The 20,193-nt window shown below is 38.7% G+C and overlaps 2 protein-coding genes across 3 annotated transcripts in view; both read left to right on the top strand.

The window, feature by feature from the left end:
• Positions 1-1,395: 1,395 nt before the first annotated feature.
• Positions 1,396-12,136, top strand: LOC139943998 (melatonin receptor type 1B-B-like). Of its 2 annotated transcripts, none has more exons than XM_071940925.1 (3): positions 1,396-1,630; positions 6,039-6,782; positions 9,953-12,136. In XM_071940925.1, the coding sequence occupies exons 2-3, from the start codon at positions 6,334-6,336 to the stop codon at positions 10,617-10,619; spliced, it is 1,116 nt and encodes a 371-aa protein (XP_071797026.1). In that variant the 5' UTR covers positions 1,396-1,630; positions 6,039-6,333; the 3' UTR covers positions 10,620-12,136. The 2 variants fall into 2 exon arrangements, with proteins under 2 accessions (XP_071797026.1, XP_071797027.1); XM_071940926.1 differs by lacking the exon at positions 1,396-1,630 and adding an exon at positions 5,640-5,727.
• Positions 12,137-15,839: 3,703 nt separating this feature from the next.
• LOC139944441 (arrestin domain-containing protein A-like) overlaps positions 15,840-20,193 on the top strand; it is a 34,116-nt gene continuing 29,762 nt past the window's right edge. Inside the window, exons 1-2 of the mRNA XM_071941460.1 lie at positions 15,840-15,924; positions 16,125-16,229. The gene's annotated coding sequence lies outside the window, so the exon portion shown is untranslated. The remainder of the gene's footprint in view (positions 15,925-16,124; positions 16,230-20,193) is intronic.

Below are 20,193 nucleotides of genomic sequence, written 5' to 3'. Positions count from 1 at the left end.
ATTAAAACAGACACAAGAATGCAAATCAGCCATGAAGTATCGACATCGTATGCGTGTTCAGAAAAAAATAAAAAAATAGAAGGGGATATGTATTCAAGACGGTGCTTTGTTGATAACAATCAAATTTATTTTGGAATGTTCCAAGACGGCCAAAGGCAAAATTGTAAAAACCTTAAACATTTTTAAAAACAGACACAAGAATGCAAATCAACCATGAAGTATCGACATCGTATGCGTGTTCAGAAAAAATAATAAAATCAAAATCATTTTAGGCTACTTTGTTTGATGTATGTAAAAACCTGTGGTATTTCAGTGTGTTCAAATGTAGCTGTTTGAATATTCGCTGCCGTGTGGGGACCGAGGGGGACAACCAGGTCTCCATGATGGAAACTCCAAAGACTAGAATATTGTGTGTACAAAGAATATGGGAGGATGCTATGTTCAAGGACAGAGGAAAGCACAAAGTATGTTCAGATTAGAAATTTGGTGTAAATTGAGTGGAACTCTGAGTTCCTGGTTCAAACTAGTATATAGATCAAACATAAAGGGGGTTTTCAGCTTCATTTTAAACTTTTAGAAAGAAATACATGCTCAGCATGCTTTCCGGTGATCACTCTGCTATTATAACAAATATTTTACAAATCTCAATCACCTTTCTTTTTAGTAAAGGTAGTGGACACTATTGGTTATTACTCAAAATATTTACTAGAATAAAACCTTTCTTGGTGACGAGTAATGGGGAGAGGTTGATGGTATAAAACATTGTGAGAAAAGGCTCCCTCTCAAGTGCCATAGTTTTCGAGAAAGAAGTAGTTTTCCACGAATTTGATTTCGAGACCTCAAGTTTAGAACTTGAGGTCTCGAAAACAAACGCACACAACTTCGTGTGACAAGGGTGTTTTTTTCTTTCAGTATTATCTCGTTTTTTTCTTTCAGTATTATCTCGCAAGTTCGATGACCGATTGAGCTCAAATTTTCACAGGTTTGTTATTTTATGCATATGTTGAGATACACCAACTGTGAAAGCTAGTCTTTGACAATTACCAATAGTGTCCACAGCCCTTGCCTCCCGAATAAGATACTTTAGAAACAACGAACAAACGAATGGGCCAATACATTAAACTAAACATACCCCCCCCCCCCTTCAACCCAATATGTATTTGCCGCACCCCACACTGCTTGTCCCCTCGATTGAAAACTTTGGTTAGCCATTGCATTTTCTTTCCAAGTGTCGCCTTTAAACTTCACTTTCTAAAGCTAGTTTTACCGGAAAGCTTACGCATGATCTCATACCCGTTTCATGTGAATTGTTTACACTGTAAAAACCATAGGCCTGCAATGCTGTACATGTTTTTGTACTGACATGTGACACTGGCAAGTGAACTCGCCCGCCACCCCGGCTGTCTGCATATCCAAACTAAAATTTCATGCTGTAAACATTATTAGAATTCAACCTACGCGTTGTCACCAGCTAAAACCACCATCGGGAGTCTTTGTACTGCACTCTATGTATTTGGACATTTTCAAGTCGGGACAACACAGTGTGAATGGCCACACTGAAGTTTCTATAAGCCACTCTGTGCGTGTTTGTGTTTCCCAGCAAGACAGACATCTGCTATAATGATAAATGGTAAGAACTAAGATATTACTTATATTACTTATATTACTAAGATAGTTTGGCTGAGTAAGCGGCTGTTTTAGATTAAGACAATGGTGCATGCATGCAGTGAGAGTTAGGTCACAGTTAAAGCGGGATACCACTGTTCGTATCTCGGTCATATCGGGTTGTGCAATTATCGAAATAAGCCGCCTATGTCTAGGCCTATACTCTACTTTGACATTAACTTCAGACTTATTTATTATAAATCTTCTCCTGGTAAGTGGTTTTTGTTTATGAACTTATAGAAGAAGCGTTAGGGACATAAAGGCCTATGGAGAGGGAAAGAAACATAAATTCGTTATTATAAATTTTCTTGCATCACAGTAGGCCTATGGCATACACTTAAAAGATATCCGTGCAATTTACGGCACTTTAAATGGCAGCTATTGTAGGGTGAAGTGCCGTAGGTTTCACGGTGGAAGTTTCCTTTTGTGCCTTGAAGGTGGTAGTTTGCAAAACTTCCACCGTGAAATGTACGGCACTTTACTTGGCACCCTACTGCAAGGTAAAGTGCCGTACATTTTACGGATATTTTTTACAGTGTAGCCTACATAGCCTAATGATATATTAAGGCAATATGACTTGATTTTTCTTTCTTAATATCCCTTAACGCTTCCCTAACATTAAATTAGCGAGTATAAACCAGTCATTGCTGCAGTCAATATTGCATTCAAGTGTCAGAATATTATCAACCAACTGTTGTAGGCATGCGTTTTCACAAGCATGCCCATTTTCCCCGAACAGAACAAAGGTTTTAAACACCAACGGATTTCGAATAGAAGTTTAGTATCCGGGGGGTATATAAGGCCCGTACTAAAAGGGTGTATTATGTTTGATTACTTTGCGAACTAACACGGTCGGCCATTTATTGCAGTCAAAAATTTGACTCCCATTAATGGCCGACCGTGTTAGTCGACGAGATAAAAGGAAAACCAGGCAATTTCGAGGCATATTTTTTGTTTGGATCATTGTATTCTACTTTTACAACATCTTTACCATATACATTTTATAACAAACGGTTACAAACGCTTTTATAGACCAACTCGACCGAACCAAGGCAACGTGTTCCTTTAATATTTCTTATCCTGAGTCTGATCGAAATATGTTTGGTCCACCAACCTGTGAACATTCTTTGAGTGGTAGTGACATCGAAAAAGGCACTGGACATTTTAGGTATATTGTCAAAAAGACCATGATTCTCACCTGGCGTACGGTATCCCAACACATGCATAAGAATATTGTTTAAAATGGTCATCGAAGTTGCAAGCAAATAATGAATGAAAAACCCTTGTTGCAAAACTTTATGTGCTTTCATTATGCCTGAGAAAGGCCGGTTACAGGCCTGAAGTATTTCCCAGATTGAAATATTTCGTGAGAAGTTACCTGTCTCCAAAAATAAGTTACTTAGAGCCCGTTAGAGCCAAGGGCTTTTGCCCGTTACCCATCAGTAAGTTTTTGTTAATGTTCATTAACAACAAGTCTTTGAATAATTACTCAAAGCGTGCCCAGTGACTTTAATGTATCCAGCCACTGAATTCTGTTTTATTTCGATCTCATGGTTCTAATAATGTTTTATAGTATAATTTTTGTTGTTCCTATATATTTCTGGTAATAAAAAAAGGTTGACCTACTATGCCAATCAATTTTCGTCGCCCTTATACACTCATCTTTAAAAAAAACAATCAAGTTGGAAAACAGATACCAGTAGCTTGGACTAAAATAATAACTTTCAGTCCAATTAAAACTGATCGTCGCCGTGGCCGGTAGTTGTGCGCAGCGCGTACACGCGTGCACATTTCCATTGACACTTTTGGTAATTACTAAAAAAAATTATCATCATAAAACCTTTCTTGATTACAAGTACTGGGGAGAGGTTGATGGTATAAAACATTGTGAGAAACGGCTCCCTCTGAAGTAACGTAGGTTTTGAGAGGGGAGTAATTTTCCACGAATTTGAATTTCGAGACCTCAAGTTTAGAATTTAAGGTCTCGAAATCAAGCATCAGAAAGCACACAACTTCGTGTGACAAGGGTGTTTTTTTCTTTCATTATTATCTCGCAACTTCGACGACCAATTGATCTCAAATTTTCACAGGTTTGTTATTGTATGCATATGTTGAGATACACCGACTGTGAAGACTAGTCTTTGACAATTACTAATAGTGTCCACTGTCTTTAATACACGTCTTCAATTTCGCATTATCCACAACAATAACGAGGCTCCAGTGATCTCCAGTTGCTCTAAATGGCAACATGTGGTTTTGTAAAGATGCTCATCTATCATGCATACGATAGAGGCTTAATGGAGCTGGACTTAATTAATTAGTAGGTCTTGCATAATTAATAGTTTTATGCATCCACGTATAATTTGCGTGGTTTGTCATACGCAGTTGTTGACCTTTCAAACCTTCTTTTGTCATTGATCTGTCTATTTACGGGGAAAGAGAGGGTATAAATAGTTAAATGAATAATAAGTTGTTGGACAGAATATTGTGCTTCAAGCCCACGCGCCTGTTCGTGGTGGCGTTTATATTTATGATTTGGACACTGGAATATAAAAACTTTTTATACAAAACATTGTTGGAGAGTGGCACTATAATTAAAGTCACCTGGAAATAGAATTTTTCCTTTCAAACATAAGAGTATATGCTTACGAACAATAAAACATTTTTTTTTAAGAATTGTTTGTCACGATTTATATGTTGTTTGGGGGCTGACTCCGCCTACCCCTTTTGTGACGTCAATAGAGGCAGACTTTGCCTGCAATGCGTATAGTAAACACACGTGCAAAGTACATGTACGTCCAAGTCGTGAGTTGGCACATTTCAAAAAGTGTTTTTCTGCATTCAGCAGCAATACACCTGGTCGGCATTGCCGGAAAAAAAGGAAAAAAAACATTTTTTTTAAACGTACAAACTCACGACTTGGTCCGTGCATGTGCTTTGCAATTGTGTTTACTCTACGCATTACAGGCAAAGTCTGCCTCGATTGACGTCACGAACAGCGCCCTCTCGGGTCGGGGTCTACTCTTAAATTTGTAAATAACATAAGAACTGATTTTTTAAAACCTTAGTTAACTGTTCACATTCCACTCATCAAAACACATATATTAGTGACAAAAGCTTTATTTTGAAAAAATACCACTTCCAGGTGACTTTAAGAGGTCATGCAGTGCCTCGTCACGCGCTCTTCTCACATTCAAAACAAATGCAACACATACAGAGAGTGTGGCCGATAGAGAAAATTATCTGGGGACGTATACACTGCAAAAAACAACAACGTGTTAAAATTGACACCATGGGTGTTCTAGATACCGAAAAAGAATTATCATTAATTAACACCGTTATAACAAGGGTGTTAACATTAACACAAATTTCTGCCAACACGATTACATTGGGTGTTATTTTTTACACCCTTTGGTATTACTTGTTATTCTCTCTAGATCTTGGGTATGTGACAACATTCTAGTGTAAATTTTAACACCCCAGTTTTTGCAGCGTATACTGCCGGTCCGTATGTTTACTCAATGTTTTACATTGATTGCACGGATGGCCAGGCAAGCGTTGACAGATGTCATTGCCAACAATAGGCATATATTATTAAGGTTTACTGCAGTAACACTATGTTATGGTAATCTCTAATGTAGTTGGGGTGTTGTTTCTGAAAAGAACCGGTAGTAGGTTTCAACGGACGATTAGACCAGTATTCCACAATGCATGCAAAGTTTGAATAATTGTTGCCTCCGTTTGATTTCCAAGAATTGGGTCAAAGGAACTCCCCAAGGCCACAAACACACGCGCCAGCAGGACCAAGGGGGTTTCCCCCATATTGCCACCACGCAGTAGCATGCACCAGGAATGGGGCTAAGGGGGGGGGGGGGGGGGTTCCCCATATCGGCTCCCGACGCACAAGCACCCTGAATGGGGGCAAAAGGGCTATATAAAGAATTCAACATGCACGCTTGTGGAAACATCCTCCCAATTGGTACACAAAAAATTGACACGTTGCCTTGGATCGCTCGAGTTTGTCTATAAAAAGCGTTTGACACCGTTTGTTATGAAATACAGGTAAGAAAGATGTTTTAAAAGTAGAATATAATTATCAACACAACTTGGCTTCGAAATTTCGCGGTTTTTCTTTTACTTTGCGAACTAACAGTGTAACACGGTCGGCCATTTAATGGAGCCAAATAAATATGACATTTCAGACAGATATGTCATAGGGGATATATTTTCTACTATCATCATCATTTGACCGTGTAAATTCTATGTAAATCTGTGATCTTAGACGAGTTTTTCTCCTATACCAAATTTGTAAGCTCCCTTAAAAATATTTTACCATTATCATTATTATTATTATTTGTATACTATTTTTGCAGTTGATTGATGGTGTTGCGTAGCAACATAAGGCTCTGCTGTCGGTGACTAAGGGTGTGTATAACACAGCTGGGTTGAGCGAGGGCTGGAACGCCACATACGTCAACACTGTGTTAACTACGTGATCTACATAACTCCGAATGGATGGCATGAGTTTGGACACATCATGTCAGTGTTGTTCTGCTATAAAATCCAACTTTTAACAGGAGTTGCTACAAAGTGTGAAATTGTGTAAAGTGTAAATTCATATAAAACACACGTTTGGGTGTGTAAAGGTGTTATTGCTGTCGCTTTGTAATGATGATGTCGACAATACAGGGTATTGAGCCCTCTTGGTCACAGTTACCGGTTGGAATAACGCCGCCTGGGATGACGACGCAAAATATGTACCTGAACGACACAATTACCAACACATGGTTCCTGAGCATCACCTTGGTACTGGGGGTAGCTGGTACCTTAGGTAACGTCATGGTCATCGGGGCAGTGCTGGTTCATAAACCACTTCGAAGACTCCCAAATGTCTTCATCGTCAATCTAGCCTGTGCGGATCTGTGCGTGTCGGCACTCATACAGTTCTCGACGGTGCATTCTTTACTCAAAAAGGACGGGATTTCAATGTTCCCCAACGATCGACCGGCACTTTGTGATTTCTTCGGGTTTCTTTGCACAACGAGCTGCACATGCTCCCTGTGGAGTATCATGGCGATTAGCATCAACAGATATGTCTGCATTTGCCACAACTCACTGTAAGTTTTTGCAACATTTAAATGTTTAAAGTGTTTTCTTGGTAATGATTCAAATGACTATTGCGCATGACGTCATCTTTGATGACACACAATACGCGCATTGTACGCGCTGCGAGCGACTCTCATCCATTGACAGCCTTTCATGCGTGCACGTTGTATCAAAGATGGCGGTCATTGCAAGGGACCGTTCCGACTTTCCACTAAGCTCCACCCACCGCGCACGTGAGCAAGACACGTGTACGAGCACTCCCAATGACATTCTGCACGATTCTGCCGCGCGTGCCAAATATACGCGCACGCATGACCGAGTTTGTCCGACCACAAACATTGCTGTGATTGGTCAAATGGGTAAACGCGCACAGTTTGATTGACAGGCCGGATTGGTTCATTGGTCTATTAAGCAGAAAACATGTCAGCTTTCAGTTATGTCCTTAAACATGTTTGCTTACGAAATGCGTGCCGCAAATCAGTCAATATTACCAACCCGTTTGATAAGGGTGAAATCAAGTTAACCGATTTTAATCTTTCAGTTTCATGGCCCTTAAAGTTGCATTTTAAAGTTGAATGCACAAATTTGAATTCTGTTATGTTTCTGCTTTATGGCCCTTAAAGTTGCATTTTAAAGTTGAATGCATAAATTTGAACTCTGTTATATTTCTGTTTCTTTTTTTTCCTGATCGAAAGTTCACATGTTATGCTGTTTTGAAAACAAAACAAAATACAAAAGTTTGAGCTTCAATGGATGAGCTTCAATGAAAGGGCTTTGGTTAATTCCCTTTGGTCCCGGAATTCGGGTCAATTTTGACCTGGGAGGTTTTCGAGCACATTTTGAGCCCGAGTTACACTGGGTGTAAGGAGGGATCCAATCTGAATCAATACCACGCGATGTTAAGTCTTAATTCCAGAGCGCCAAAAACAATCAATTACAGCCCGCTTGCAGTCGAGCCGAAGGTGCGAGTTGTTGCCGCTGATGAAATAAGAAAGTGACATCAGTCCCATGGGTTGGTAAATCACCGTCATTTGCAATGATCATTCACATTGATTACCCACATCCAAAAATAAACAGACTTGATTGAGTAATCCACTTGTGATTAAATCGGGATTAAAACATTAATAATACGCACAGCACATAACAGAACAAAATTGGAAGTAAGGTTGACACTCTCGAGGGTGACAAGTTTATGACGAGTGATTGACAAAACGGAACCAACACTGAGACAGTTGCTTTGAATTGCCCAGGGAAATAAAGTGCGTACTTTTTATAATGATCACCGATCACAACTCTATCACCACTTTGAACTGCCGAGAATTTTCGAAATTAAAACGACAGTCTGCTAAACAAACGAACTTGAAATACTGTCCCAGTTTTTATATTTTATTGAAGACTCTTAAATCATCGTGAATTATTTCGATTGGAGCAATCAAATAAGTAGCACCAATTGTCATGCACGACATCACAAACAAAGCACGAGTCATTTTCGCTGTCTTTACTTTAAGGGATTGGCAAGCATACGTTGGTATTGGAACCTAGTGTTTGTTTGAATCAGTAATTGTACATAAAACTAACCAGCGGAAATTTCACTTCAAAAGGTGTTTTAGAGTTTTTAATATATTGCCGCAAATTTTGAGCGGTTACGTTAATGCAGAAACATTAATCTTTAGTTGGAATTAACCATCTGAGAAATGTTACTGTCAGTAACGCTTCTCCGCAGATTTTCGTTTTTTAGGGATGAATGTGATATATTTTCCATAACCGCAGTACTTCTCAACATGGCCTATATACGTTTGATAAGTAGGTTAGTTTTATTGTATAGGCCAAACGTCTATAGAATTAAACCGATCGAACGGTCCCAAAAACCTAAGGTATTTGCCTTTAAATTGCCACTATGGTTGAATAGCGTGTATGTCTCTGATTACTGTTCCATTATAGTCATATGGGATGTACCTTTAAGCTTACAACAAGGAAAAGGGCCTGCAGTCCTAATTGAGGCACGGTGAATTATTCAATCCAAAAGTGCAAGTGCAAGTGAACCAGACGCTGTAATGATATTTATAGTTGCCCTTTTGTAATGTCAGAGCAATGCTCTGCACCTGACCCAAGTCGGACTTTCGTCGAGTCCTTATTCGCCTAATTCAATACGGACTCGATTAGCACCAGACCCGACTTGAACCAAGTCTAAACATGCCCCAACCCGTAAACTATTTTTATCCCTTGTAGTGAACTAATTTTACCATTAGCCTTTATACCAAACTATGTTACGTTTTGTTACGGGCAATAAGTTCCTTATTGAAACTGCATTGCCCCATTTTCAGTCGCTGACATTTTTATTGGGCACATTTGGCGGCTTGACTTTGATCGTTCTGTGTCTTTATGCGTACCATTCGAAAACATGTTGGCGTCAGAAGGCCTGTATAGTTGGATTGAGATCGCCCGTGATTTCATGATTGCAGACAACATGAACGAGAGTACAACACGAACCGGTGTCCACGTTTGACACGGTACTCAAACATTTCGCTTCCTTGCTTGGCTTCCAAATTACACAGCCGATTACATCATTGCTTTTAGTCGGTATTTCCACTAAAATGTATGTAATTCATTAACCAACAATGAGAGTAATATCTCAAACAAACAAATAAATGTTGCCCCTTTGTGAAACAAACAAATAAATGTTGCTCCTGTGTGAAAAGGTCAATGGTTTATGATTTGATTGAGGTAATGCATTGTGTTGCACTTTAACCAGCGAGTGACCAATACATGAAGGGATATGGCACCGAAGCAACACGTTACATTGTATAGCATCTATGTAGAAGTCTTACGTAGAATCAAGCCCCTCAAAGGCACATACTTATGGGACGTTTCTACACCGAGGGATAACCCTTCCAGGACATCTAGAAATGGTTTTCATAATTTTTGGGGCTGACCCATGAAAATTTGTACGTGTGAGGTCAGGTGTGTTAAACAACATTATTAAAAGGCTTGTTTGTGCATGTACGAGTCAATTGGGGAATTCCCCTGAGACAGCGGACCAGTCTATGTTGTAAAAAATCCAGCGAGTTAACGACCTTGACTTGGCCACTCAAACAAACTATGTTTCTCAAGCGCATTCTTTTAGAAGTCAGGGGAAATTGTGATAATAGTTAATGACCAGATCTTCCATTTGTCTTTATAGGTATCACAGGATATACACTCCCGGAATCAACATGGCTGCGATGGTGGCTACGTTGTGGGTATGTGCCTTTTTATTGGACCTACCCGCCTTTCTTGGTTGGGGAGACCACGCCTATGACCCAAAGGTCATGTTCTGTACATTCAACTACACGGCCTCTCTAAGCTACACCATATTCCTGGTATCCGTTGGTGTCGGTGTTCCAGTCGTCGTAGTCAGCTTCAGTTATGTTCGAATCCTACTGTTCGTCCGGGAGAGTCGACGGACTCTACGACGAATGAGTGAAGGAGCAGTGGGCCAGGGCCAACGTGGGATTAAAAGAAGGGATATGACTCTACTCCGCACCGTCATGACGCTCTGGCTTGTCTTTCTCATCATGTGGGCACCTTACACAGTTTACGTTCTCTTCGATACCAAGAACACTTGGAACCGGACCGTGTACGTAGTCTTCGTGAACTTATGTCACGCGAATAGCAGTATCAACTGTGTGATTTACGCAGCCACGAACCCGACGTTTCGGAAAGGCTACGTTGCCTTCATCAAAACTCTCTTGTGTCGCAAGGTTACTGTGGCATTTGAGAAGCCATTGCATTCCCGGAAAATGTCAAGTAATGACGGGGGCAATCGCTCCAGTCGTGTATACGACAGGTTTCAGATACAAGACTCGTGAGAACATTTACTGCTCCAAATAAAAACGTTAACAATAAAATTATTACATGCCAGTCAAAATTATATTAAAATTATCACATATTAAATTGTCTTAAACTGTATCTGCAAAAATAGGTAACAATTTCTCACTATTACCACACCAAAATAAGCGGTTATATATAGGTCTCGCTTCTGATTGGCCTACCCCTGTGCCCTGAACTGTAGCTGATAAATTCTAGTGGCTAAGTTCAACACCAGTTCACACCAACACACACGTTCGCTTTGTAATTCGCATGTATGGAAGGTTCTGCAAAGAAACAAATAATTACTGGTATCGCTTTGCGTGTAAATTGACCATAGAACTGAAAATTGAATTCATGATCCTTTGTTTGTTCTGCTCATGAGACCTCGAGTCTTATCAAAACATTTTGTGTCAAGTCAAGTCATGAATGAATTTTATTGGCTTCTTGCGTAAATCATCACAGAAAAATGTATTTCGTTCATATCTATAATTATAATATACGCGCATCTGAGACTTGGGTTAGTTTAAAGTGTGCATGGCTTGTGAAGGAATCATTTCACACCTTTCTGAAGAAAACATGTTAGGTAGCCTGAAACAAATATTAATTTTGAATGACAGTTAATTAGTTAATTAATAAGTATCCAATAATGAAGGCAGTACATTGTCATGCTATTCCCAATCATCTTTGGGTCTATTTAAAAGCGCTTTAGAGCTTTCCTCTCTCAGTTCATGACAGTTTTTTTCTCACCATGCCAACAGAAACTACTCAGCTAATGTTCTCTTTTTGCTATTTATTATTTACTCAGTCAATGTTCTCGTTTACAATGCTATATCATGATCTATCTTCACTTTAGTCCAGGCATTATTTGATATGACATCAACATTGCAACAGAAAGTCTCAACTGTTTTATACGCTCCTTGAGGCGTCCACAACATATCAAAACTCTTAAGGAATCCTGTGGTAGATTGTTCAATGGTGACCATTTTGAAAAGTTGGCCGCCATGAAAATTCGACCACCAGGATTCCTGAAGAGTTTTGATATGTTATAGTGGACACCTCCACAATGAGCATAAAATAGTTGAGACACTTTCTAGTGCAATTTGTCATCCGAGGCTGACCCCCTTTTTACGAAATGCCTGGACTTATGTCATATACTACAGTTGTTTGACTGTTTTGTTCCTGTTTATGTTATGTTTTATCTGTACGTGGGGCATCTCACCACCGTGTCCCTGGCTTTCAGAAGTTGACTCAAAGTTTTTATGTCTTGTACAACTGGATTTGTGGTTATTTCTTAAATTCATTTATTTTTGCTAAGTATTATTAAATCAGTTTTCATGAAGTATAATTAAATAAATGTGCATTTTAAATTGAATCGAATTAAGTTCTATGTAATCCATTGGTTCATTTAATGTCATAATATAATTTACGATTTTTAAATGATCGTTATCTTCAGTTACAATAAGTATAACTTTAGTAAATGACATTTTAAAAGTTGTACTTAAAAGTAGATCCAGAACAATCGGAAGAAAGACATCGTTGCAAAACGAAAACATTCAAATTCAGTCAGCTTGATTGCGTCTTTTGTAGCATACGAATTGTGAGATCTTAGGATATTGGTCATAGACTTGTCCCCACTTGTCTGTTCAATCCTTCCTCCGTGGTTCAAATTAGGCATCCTAGTCTCGCTTCGATATAAAAGCATGTCAACGAGCTACACGACGGCTGCATTTGGTCAGCTGGAACCCGGTAAACAAAATGGCGATTATTTTTTATGCCGATGGTCTACAAGAAAGGTTTCTACATCTATTGTGGTCTAAGTGCATACAGTATCATTCAGAGTGGATTCAGTGTGTTCAGACAAACTGAAGTCAAACAAAAAAAGATCATTCTGATCCACATACATGATGGCAAACATGCAGGCGTCATGCGTCATTCCTGCTGGCTGGCACTCTGCTCTGTGTATATAGCTATTGCCATTTTTTCCTCGATCTGGCGAAACTGTTTCAACAACACTAACAAAAATGCACTTGACTGTCTCTCGTACGATATATAAAAGGGCCCAGTTTCATAGAGCTGCTTAAGTAAGAAAACACTGCTTAAAAATGTCGGCTAATACCAGTCACAGATTGTACACGTAGAATATTAATTGGCTGGTAACCATGTTCTGGTAAGCTTCTGCTTAACTATTTTTGTGCTTAAGCAGCTCTATGAAACTGGGCCCAGGGTCAAGAACATTCTGCCTGATGAAGGTAATGGTGAAATTCTAGCCAATATCAAAACATTATAATATATGACCTATTTTTTAATGGCGCGTCAATCGGGGTATATTTTTATTATTCCATCGGCTGTCCACACAGAAAGTGTCGTTTTTGTAACTGGAACGTATAGCCTGTTTTCTTACGAGCTGAAAAGCAGCGCGGGGCAATCAGTAATCACGATAATATGCAACATGATAGTGAGTTGAACCTGTTTTCACTCAGCACGCGTTGGGTTTGTTATTATTTGTGTATCGTAGGCCGGTACCTAGTTTTGTTTTGTGGAGACTGACTGTCATTAACCACTTCAACAACTCCCGGGTCAGAATTGACCAGGGGGGTCTATTTCACAAAAAGTTAAGAGTATGACTAGTCCTAACTTAAGAAGCTAGTCCTTGGAGATATTAAAAACATATTGGCTAGTCCTAATATTGGCTACTAAAAACTCGAGATAAGACTAGTCTTAACTCTTTGTGAAATCCACCCTTGACTCAGTCGCAACATGATTGTCAAAGTTGAGATTTTAATTCGGATTCGGCGTCAGTTTGACCCATTATGGGTCATTTTGACACAGAGGGCCGGCGGGTCCCACGGGCCCTGTTTTGATTTCACAAAGATAGTCCTAACTTAGGACTATATAGTCCTCGGACTCTTTCAAAAAAGGCTATAGTCCTAAATTGGGACGAGTAACTCGTTCTAAACTCGAGGAGACTAGTCTTAACTCGAGATAAGACTAGTCTTATAACTCTTTGTGAAATCCACCTTAAATCTCCGGGTCAGGATGTTCTATCATACTGTACAAACCAAACACACTGTTTCTTATGTAATTTAAAAACTCCCGCTTGCATGCATGCAGGGTATGACTGTTTGAGGAATTGAGAATGGACCATGTGTGTTTTTCTCTACAACAACATTTCAAAGAGCTCAGTGAACATCCTGACGTTGTTTCTATTAACCGGTTCTGAATAGAATAAAACAACCCCAATTTGGTTGTAAGTGAACGAGCAAATCAACCTCATTGCCCATGCATACTGACTCCGTTTCTGGGTCAGATGAGCCGGAATGTGTGTTAAAAATGAGCCAGTTTCTGGGTCAGACTATGCCCTAGCAATGGGTCAGGTCCCTGGGATGCCGAATCCGGGTCAACTCTGATGACCCGAGTGTAAATAATAATGTCACGTGTTGTGTCATATCTCAAAAGGCAATGCGTTGCTCTTGGTATAGTTATTTCTGCTGCCAGAGCACTGAATTTTATCAGCATCGCCCCCATCTTGAATTCTTGAATTTTTCTTACATCCAGGTTGCGTCAAAGTCATTGGAACAGCCGATGAAAAAGTAATGAGCGAATATTAAAGTTGAATTTATTCCCTGTGAGAAATGGGGGTAGAAACGGTTCAGATCAAGACATCCACTTCCCTCTCTTTATTACGTCATGGTGTGACAATGGACTTAATGTTAATTAATGTGTGGGTTTTATCATGCTAATGGTCCATGTTATTTTATACTTCGAAGTCGTTTCTCAACAGTAGTTCCATTGCTTTATATCTCTGAAAGCTGCTGTGGGCGTCTGACCAATGTATTGACATTAATATTAAGAGTGATTATCAAACCAAACGATATCCTCCCTTTAAATCTTCGTGAAGTGAAAGTGTGGAGACAAGTTGTGAGACCAAGCACCTTGCAGTCGATAACGAAGTCTATAGTTGGGTAATAATAGACATACAAGACGCGGACAGAGCGGGAAAACTAAGCAATTTTATAGGCCCCTATTCGTGTTTTTATCCTGCTGGTTCACACATGCTAATCGCTAAAGCGAAGAATTATTATCACACTACGGAAAACGGCGCATAAATTGTGTCATTAAACAGTTTCGCATGTCTGGGCATGGTCTTGGCTAGACTACTAATTATGAACAAACGTGTCTATACGTGTCTTTTGTTTTTAATGTCACGAGCAATCCCTCGTCATAAGGGCCCAAATTCATGGGCTACCAGTTACACTGCATTGTAAACTTAATGTAATTTTGGGTGGTGGTATGACCTATAAAGGCAAAACTTTTCTGTTATTACAATTAACCTTCATAAAATTAAGGCGTGGATAGATAGTGCAAAATGTGCGAGTACTCCCTGTTAACACCCTTATAAAATTGATCCCCCCCCCCGCAGATTAGTTCTAAGATATATTTCTTAAAAAATTGGAAATCGTTACTGCAATCTTGCAAAGGGCAAAGTTGTGTATGAGAAAAGTTCAGCCGTCGATTTCACAAAACTCTTCCTAACTTAAGACTAATCTTAGGACTTAGGACGAATCCCAACCCTGCACTGTAGCATGCAGACCCTAAGATTAATCCTAAGTTAGGAAGAGTGACTCGTCCTAATTCGAGATAAGACGAGTCCTAACTCTTTGTGAAATCGACGGCAGAACCTCTATTTCCTTTTAGGTTTAGAAGTGTTGATTAATAGGTCAACCTCGGAAGATGTTTCCGCTCGTTAGCCACTCATCATCTTGATAATAACCTCCGAAAATATCAGCCGACTCTTCTAGCCTTGGTAAATGTTGAATGTGCTCCAATTCCTCATCAGATCCATTAGAACATTATGGTCGACATGGCAATTTGAGCGCCCTTTTTTACAGTGTATAAACCATGAAACATTGACGGCATGCACTATGGTGCCGCGGCCGAAGCGCGTAAGATTCGACGCCCTTCTTCCAGGCAGACAAAATACCTTTTGTCCTCAGCAGCAATAAGCAATAGAAATGGCTCCTGGCAAAAAGTATCTGTTGCATTTGTGTTGCTAGAAGTATCCCCAAAGATATGTTTTCCCATTCCCGTGGAAAGTTTAACCTTTTCCTAACTGGCGGCTTTGCGTGCCTCCTATCCAAGCGGTCAGTTGACTGAAGGTCAAGTTTAGGGTTTTGATTAGCGCCCTCTCGTAGCGAAGTTTTCCCATGATTCGCCGCCATGCTTGAATTGTTGTAAACACCGTCATCTTCCAACCTTTTTTAGATTGTTTGGAGACTACTTGTTGCCCCATTTTGGATTTTGTGGGTAAGATTTTATTGTTATTTGATGCTTGATATATCATGGGTATTGTTGCATTTAGTTCGTTTCTTTTTACGCAGAAAATTGGGTATATTTGTTTCTAGGGATTTTGTGAGTACATGATCTGTCACGATTATTTGCTAAAATACTGTGCATCACACTGTTTTACATTGCATAACATTGATTCTACAATTCATTTTGTTTAGGCTTTAAATAGAGTCAAAGTAGTCATAGGTGAGATTGGTGAGATGGGCGAATGCTGGAAGGAAGTTTATAGGAATTACAGTACAGCTGGTCTAAAGGCGTGAACGGTGAGGTTTATTTTATGTTGTCCATTGTTCACCATCTTTGTTTGTTTACCAAGATGGTATAAATTTGTTCTGTATTTTATCTTGTTACAGTTTTCATGGAGATTGAAATCAATAAAACATCTTAACATCATTATAAAAACTAGCCCCTTAGAGTGCTAATTAAGTGCGCTACTTACAACAGTTAGTTATGAACAATATAACAAACGGATCAAACTTGAAATGAACTAAGTTGCATATAATTCGATCATTTTTTCCACCGGAATGGATTTTTAGGGGTTGTTATATTTCTACAACAGCTCTCAGTGCATTTTACCAAGTAAGATTGTATGGTCATTTTTTACTTGTGGAATAATTACCAAAGGTACATCATTCATACCATTAAACTTCAGACAATTTAAAAATTATTATTAATCTGTCAGCATATATGCTGACAACAGCCCTGTCGACTGCAGGGTTTTGACATGCAATGTTGCATTTAATAGCATTTTATATTTCCCTTTCTAAAAATGTCCTTCAGAACCTCATATAGGTTCCGTGTAGTTAGTCATGTTTCATGACATACTAAGTCAGATTACGCAGTCTAAAATGGTTCTCCCCAATTCGCCCTCCCACAACGTTTTTCATAATGGCCATAACTTAGCTTCGTATATTTTTCTTCCCTTCATGCCAAGTGTATTCAATATCAAGATCTTTAATAACTAGTCGGTACACTTACTCTATGCACTTTTGTTTAGTGACTTCATTTTAACAAGGGTTTGTGTCACCGTTGGCATTGTGTCGTTGACGTCTTGTAATCGTGAGATATTCCGTAGGGCAGTAGTTATGTCTTCTAAAGAAGAAAAAATTGCATATTGTGGTGTGTATATAATACAGTCCCTTTAATATTCCCAGTTAGGGTGGTGATGAGTGATAACGGTCACAATGTCAATGATAGGCTCGTTCAGCTTACTTCATAAACAAAATGATTTATGATTTAATAATGTTCTGTTTCAAACTATTACAAAGCATAGTGCATGCACCCAAGGCAATTCGGACATCCCGGTAACCATCATTCAACTGCGTTCACTTCTGCTTTAAATGCAGATCAACATCATTGTATAAGCTAATGTTATTCGATTTGGTGTTTACCAAGGACAAAGTCTAGCAGCAGTTGAACCAACGACCTCCGGATTAACGTGCCGGCGCTCTACCAACTGCCATGTTGGCGGTCTTCTGTTCAATTTATTTTGTAATAGGTATCTGATATTATTTAGTATTGAGCTTGGTCTGTTACAAATAACGCTCTTAAAACTGTGTTGTTTGGTGGTTTGTTATTCAGTGAGATCGCATGGAAATGTAAGATTTGCATTTTCTTAATTTTATCTAATCATTGCAATTCCAGTATCTGTTATCTGCGGCCCTACATTAAGATCGTGACACTGCTCACCCTTTTGCAGTTACAGTTGGACATAAACGTGAGAAGCAAGTTGTTTTGTATAATTATTATTGAAAATAGTGTAATTCAAGCAATAAGCTACGTGCCTGCTTTCCTGCTGATATGTTTTTGGCAACCCGGAGGCCACTTTCTTATAAATAAATAAAAACACCCGTAGCCTATAATCAAACAGTAGTATTTCATTTTTAAAAGTATATATTGATATTCTTCGTCGTCGTAACTCATGCATAAGTGATGATATTGGCTTTGGTATGATCACGTCTCCCATACATTAATGTAGGACCCAAACTATTTAATGAAAGAAGATTTATACCCGACTTTAAGAGGAATTACATGTGGCATTTTGAAAATGTCACAATAATTTTAATCGTTTTGTCAGATCAATACTTGAGTTCGATATTCAATGTTACAATGTGATCACGTTCTTGCTGCTTCAATCGTTGATGTTGGGTGTATTACAAAATAAAACGAACATTTTGTTTATACGTCTAAAAAAAAAAAAAAAAAAAACTACGTAGAGTAGGTCTTTGTTTTAAAGTTGCAGCGTGTTTGCCTGTTAAAGCAGTTTTCACATTGTTCATGATGGTGGCAGATTTAGCTCACAATATTTGTCACAATTTCTCCTGACTCACATACAACGGAATAAGCAAAAATTAATGTTTCCACATGTTTGTTGTTTCATTATACGGTTGACCACACAAAACATGATTATTGTTTGTGACTATAGTTTTTCATCTTAACCAATCCTGAGTAATACCAAATCAATCACGGAATTTGATGAAAAACATTCCCTGCGGGTTATTTGTAGGCGTCACCACGTCATCTGTAATCGATCGTTTTGAAGGTATTTCTTGAAACCAAGTCATCTGAATGAATAATATTACACTATTATTTAGAGTCCAATGCATTGTCTCTAGTGGGCATCGAGCCTCCAAAGTGACAATCCAATAACGCAAGCACCAACGCACACACACAAAGGCGGGGAGTCCGTAAAGTCAATAAAAGTAATGAGCCCATCAGGTCTGAACTATAAATCATATTTATGTCAGCAGTCGTTCTGACGTCTATTCGCGCACTAATGATCAATCTTTACAAATTCTGCTATAATGCAAACGCAGGATGTAGCTTTATTCATCGCCTGTCAGTGATAATTGCCTTTGATTAAATTCTGCTACAACGTTGAATATTCAGAGAAATTACTCGTGATTCGTGGAAAAAAAAACCGCATTATTTTCCTCGTTCTCCGTCTTTCTATAAATAGTGCGAAGCCCATAAAGGGAAATAAAACAAATTGAAGTAGGCAGCAATACATAATTAGAACAATTGTTTTGGTTCCTCGAAATATTATTTCGTTTCCGATATGACCCGGTAGGTATTGTACGAAATAATCCGCCGGCGTAAGTGGTAATTGAATTAATGAGTGATGAGTGGTAATTTTCGGATGATCTCGACCTTATCTCACGCACATAGAGAAAGAGTCCTATATAGGGCTGGATTGCAGTACGCGTCTTCGACCGTCATCTTTGATGCATTAATAAGGGAAAAGTGCACACGTGTACTTTTCCCCCTGTTAATACATCAAAGATGGCAGTCTATGACATTGATTGTATGTATTGACGTCTCCAATTATAAAATTAATTTACTCCGTGGTGCGCCGATATGCTTGTTTTAAGATACTATTCCAAACTAATCAAATCAAACTGAACACGAAAGTATTTGGTAAAAAAATATTTGTTACACTTTTATTGACAATAATTTGAGCATCAACAAATATTTTCAGTCCTGTAATGTACATTAATTATTTCATGACATAATATGGCTACACCATTTTCATTGATGCATGAAATGTAAATTTTACTGGTCATTTTTAGGCAATATACCTCGCGTTATTCTATTTCACGCAGAATTGAAAGATCTTCAAAATTACCCCTTAAATTTCACTTTTAACCTGCACACCTAAGCAAGTATTCGTTGGCGTCATAAGATAAAAAAAAAGATAACCATTCAATTTAACAATCCACCCACACAAAATTGAATGCCTAAGTTTCTACTGAAAAGAACGTCCTTTAAAGTTCAAAATAGAGTGCTGTAAATTCGCATGCCTCAAAAAGTGAAACTGAATAACGGTTTCAACCCAAGGAGTCAACATCGCTTTAATACAAACGAACGAAATTGTGAATGGCTTTTTTTGCGGGAGGTGACCGGAAAATACTCCATGTTCTGCTCTTCAAACAGGTGCCCCAATTTAAAGGCATGCTGGACACACTGAAGACTCTCAATTATGCATAAAAACAAAGCTTAGAAATTTGGACTCAATTATTGGTCATCCAAGTTGCAAGAGAATAATGAAAGAAAAAGAGTTGTGTGCTTTCAGATGCCAAATATAAGGCTTCAGGCCTGAAGTCTTTTAAATTTGATGAGAAATTACCTCTTTCTCAATAACTACGTTTTATACTTCGGAGGGAGCCGTTTCTCATAAAGTTTTTGGACTATCAAAAGCTCACCATTGCTTGTTTCAAATTATTATTT

The sequence above is a fragment of the Asterias amurensis genome, chromosome 11 (assembly GCF_032118995.1).
Source record: "Asterias amurensis chromosome 11, ASM3211899v1".
Taxonomy (NCBI): Eukaryota; Metazoa; Echinodermata; class Asteroidea; order Forcipulatida; family Asteriidae; genus Asterias; species Asterias amurensis.
This window is presented reverse-complemented; position numbering and strand designations above follow the sequence as displayed.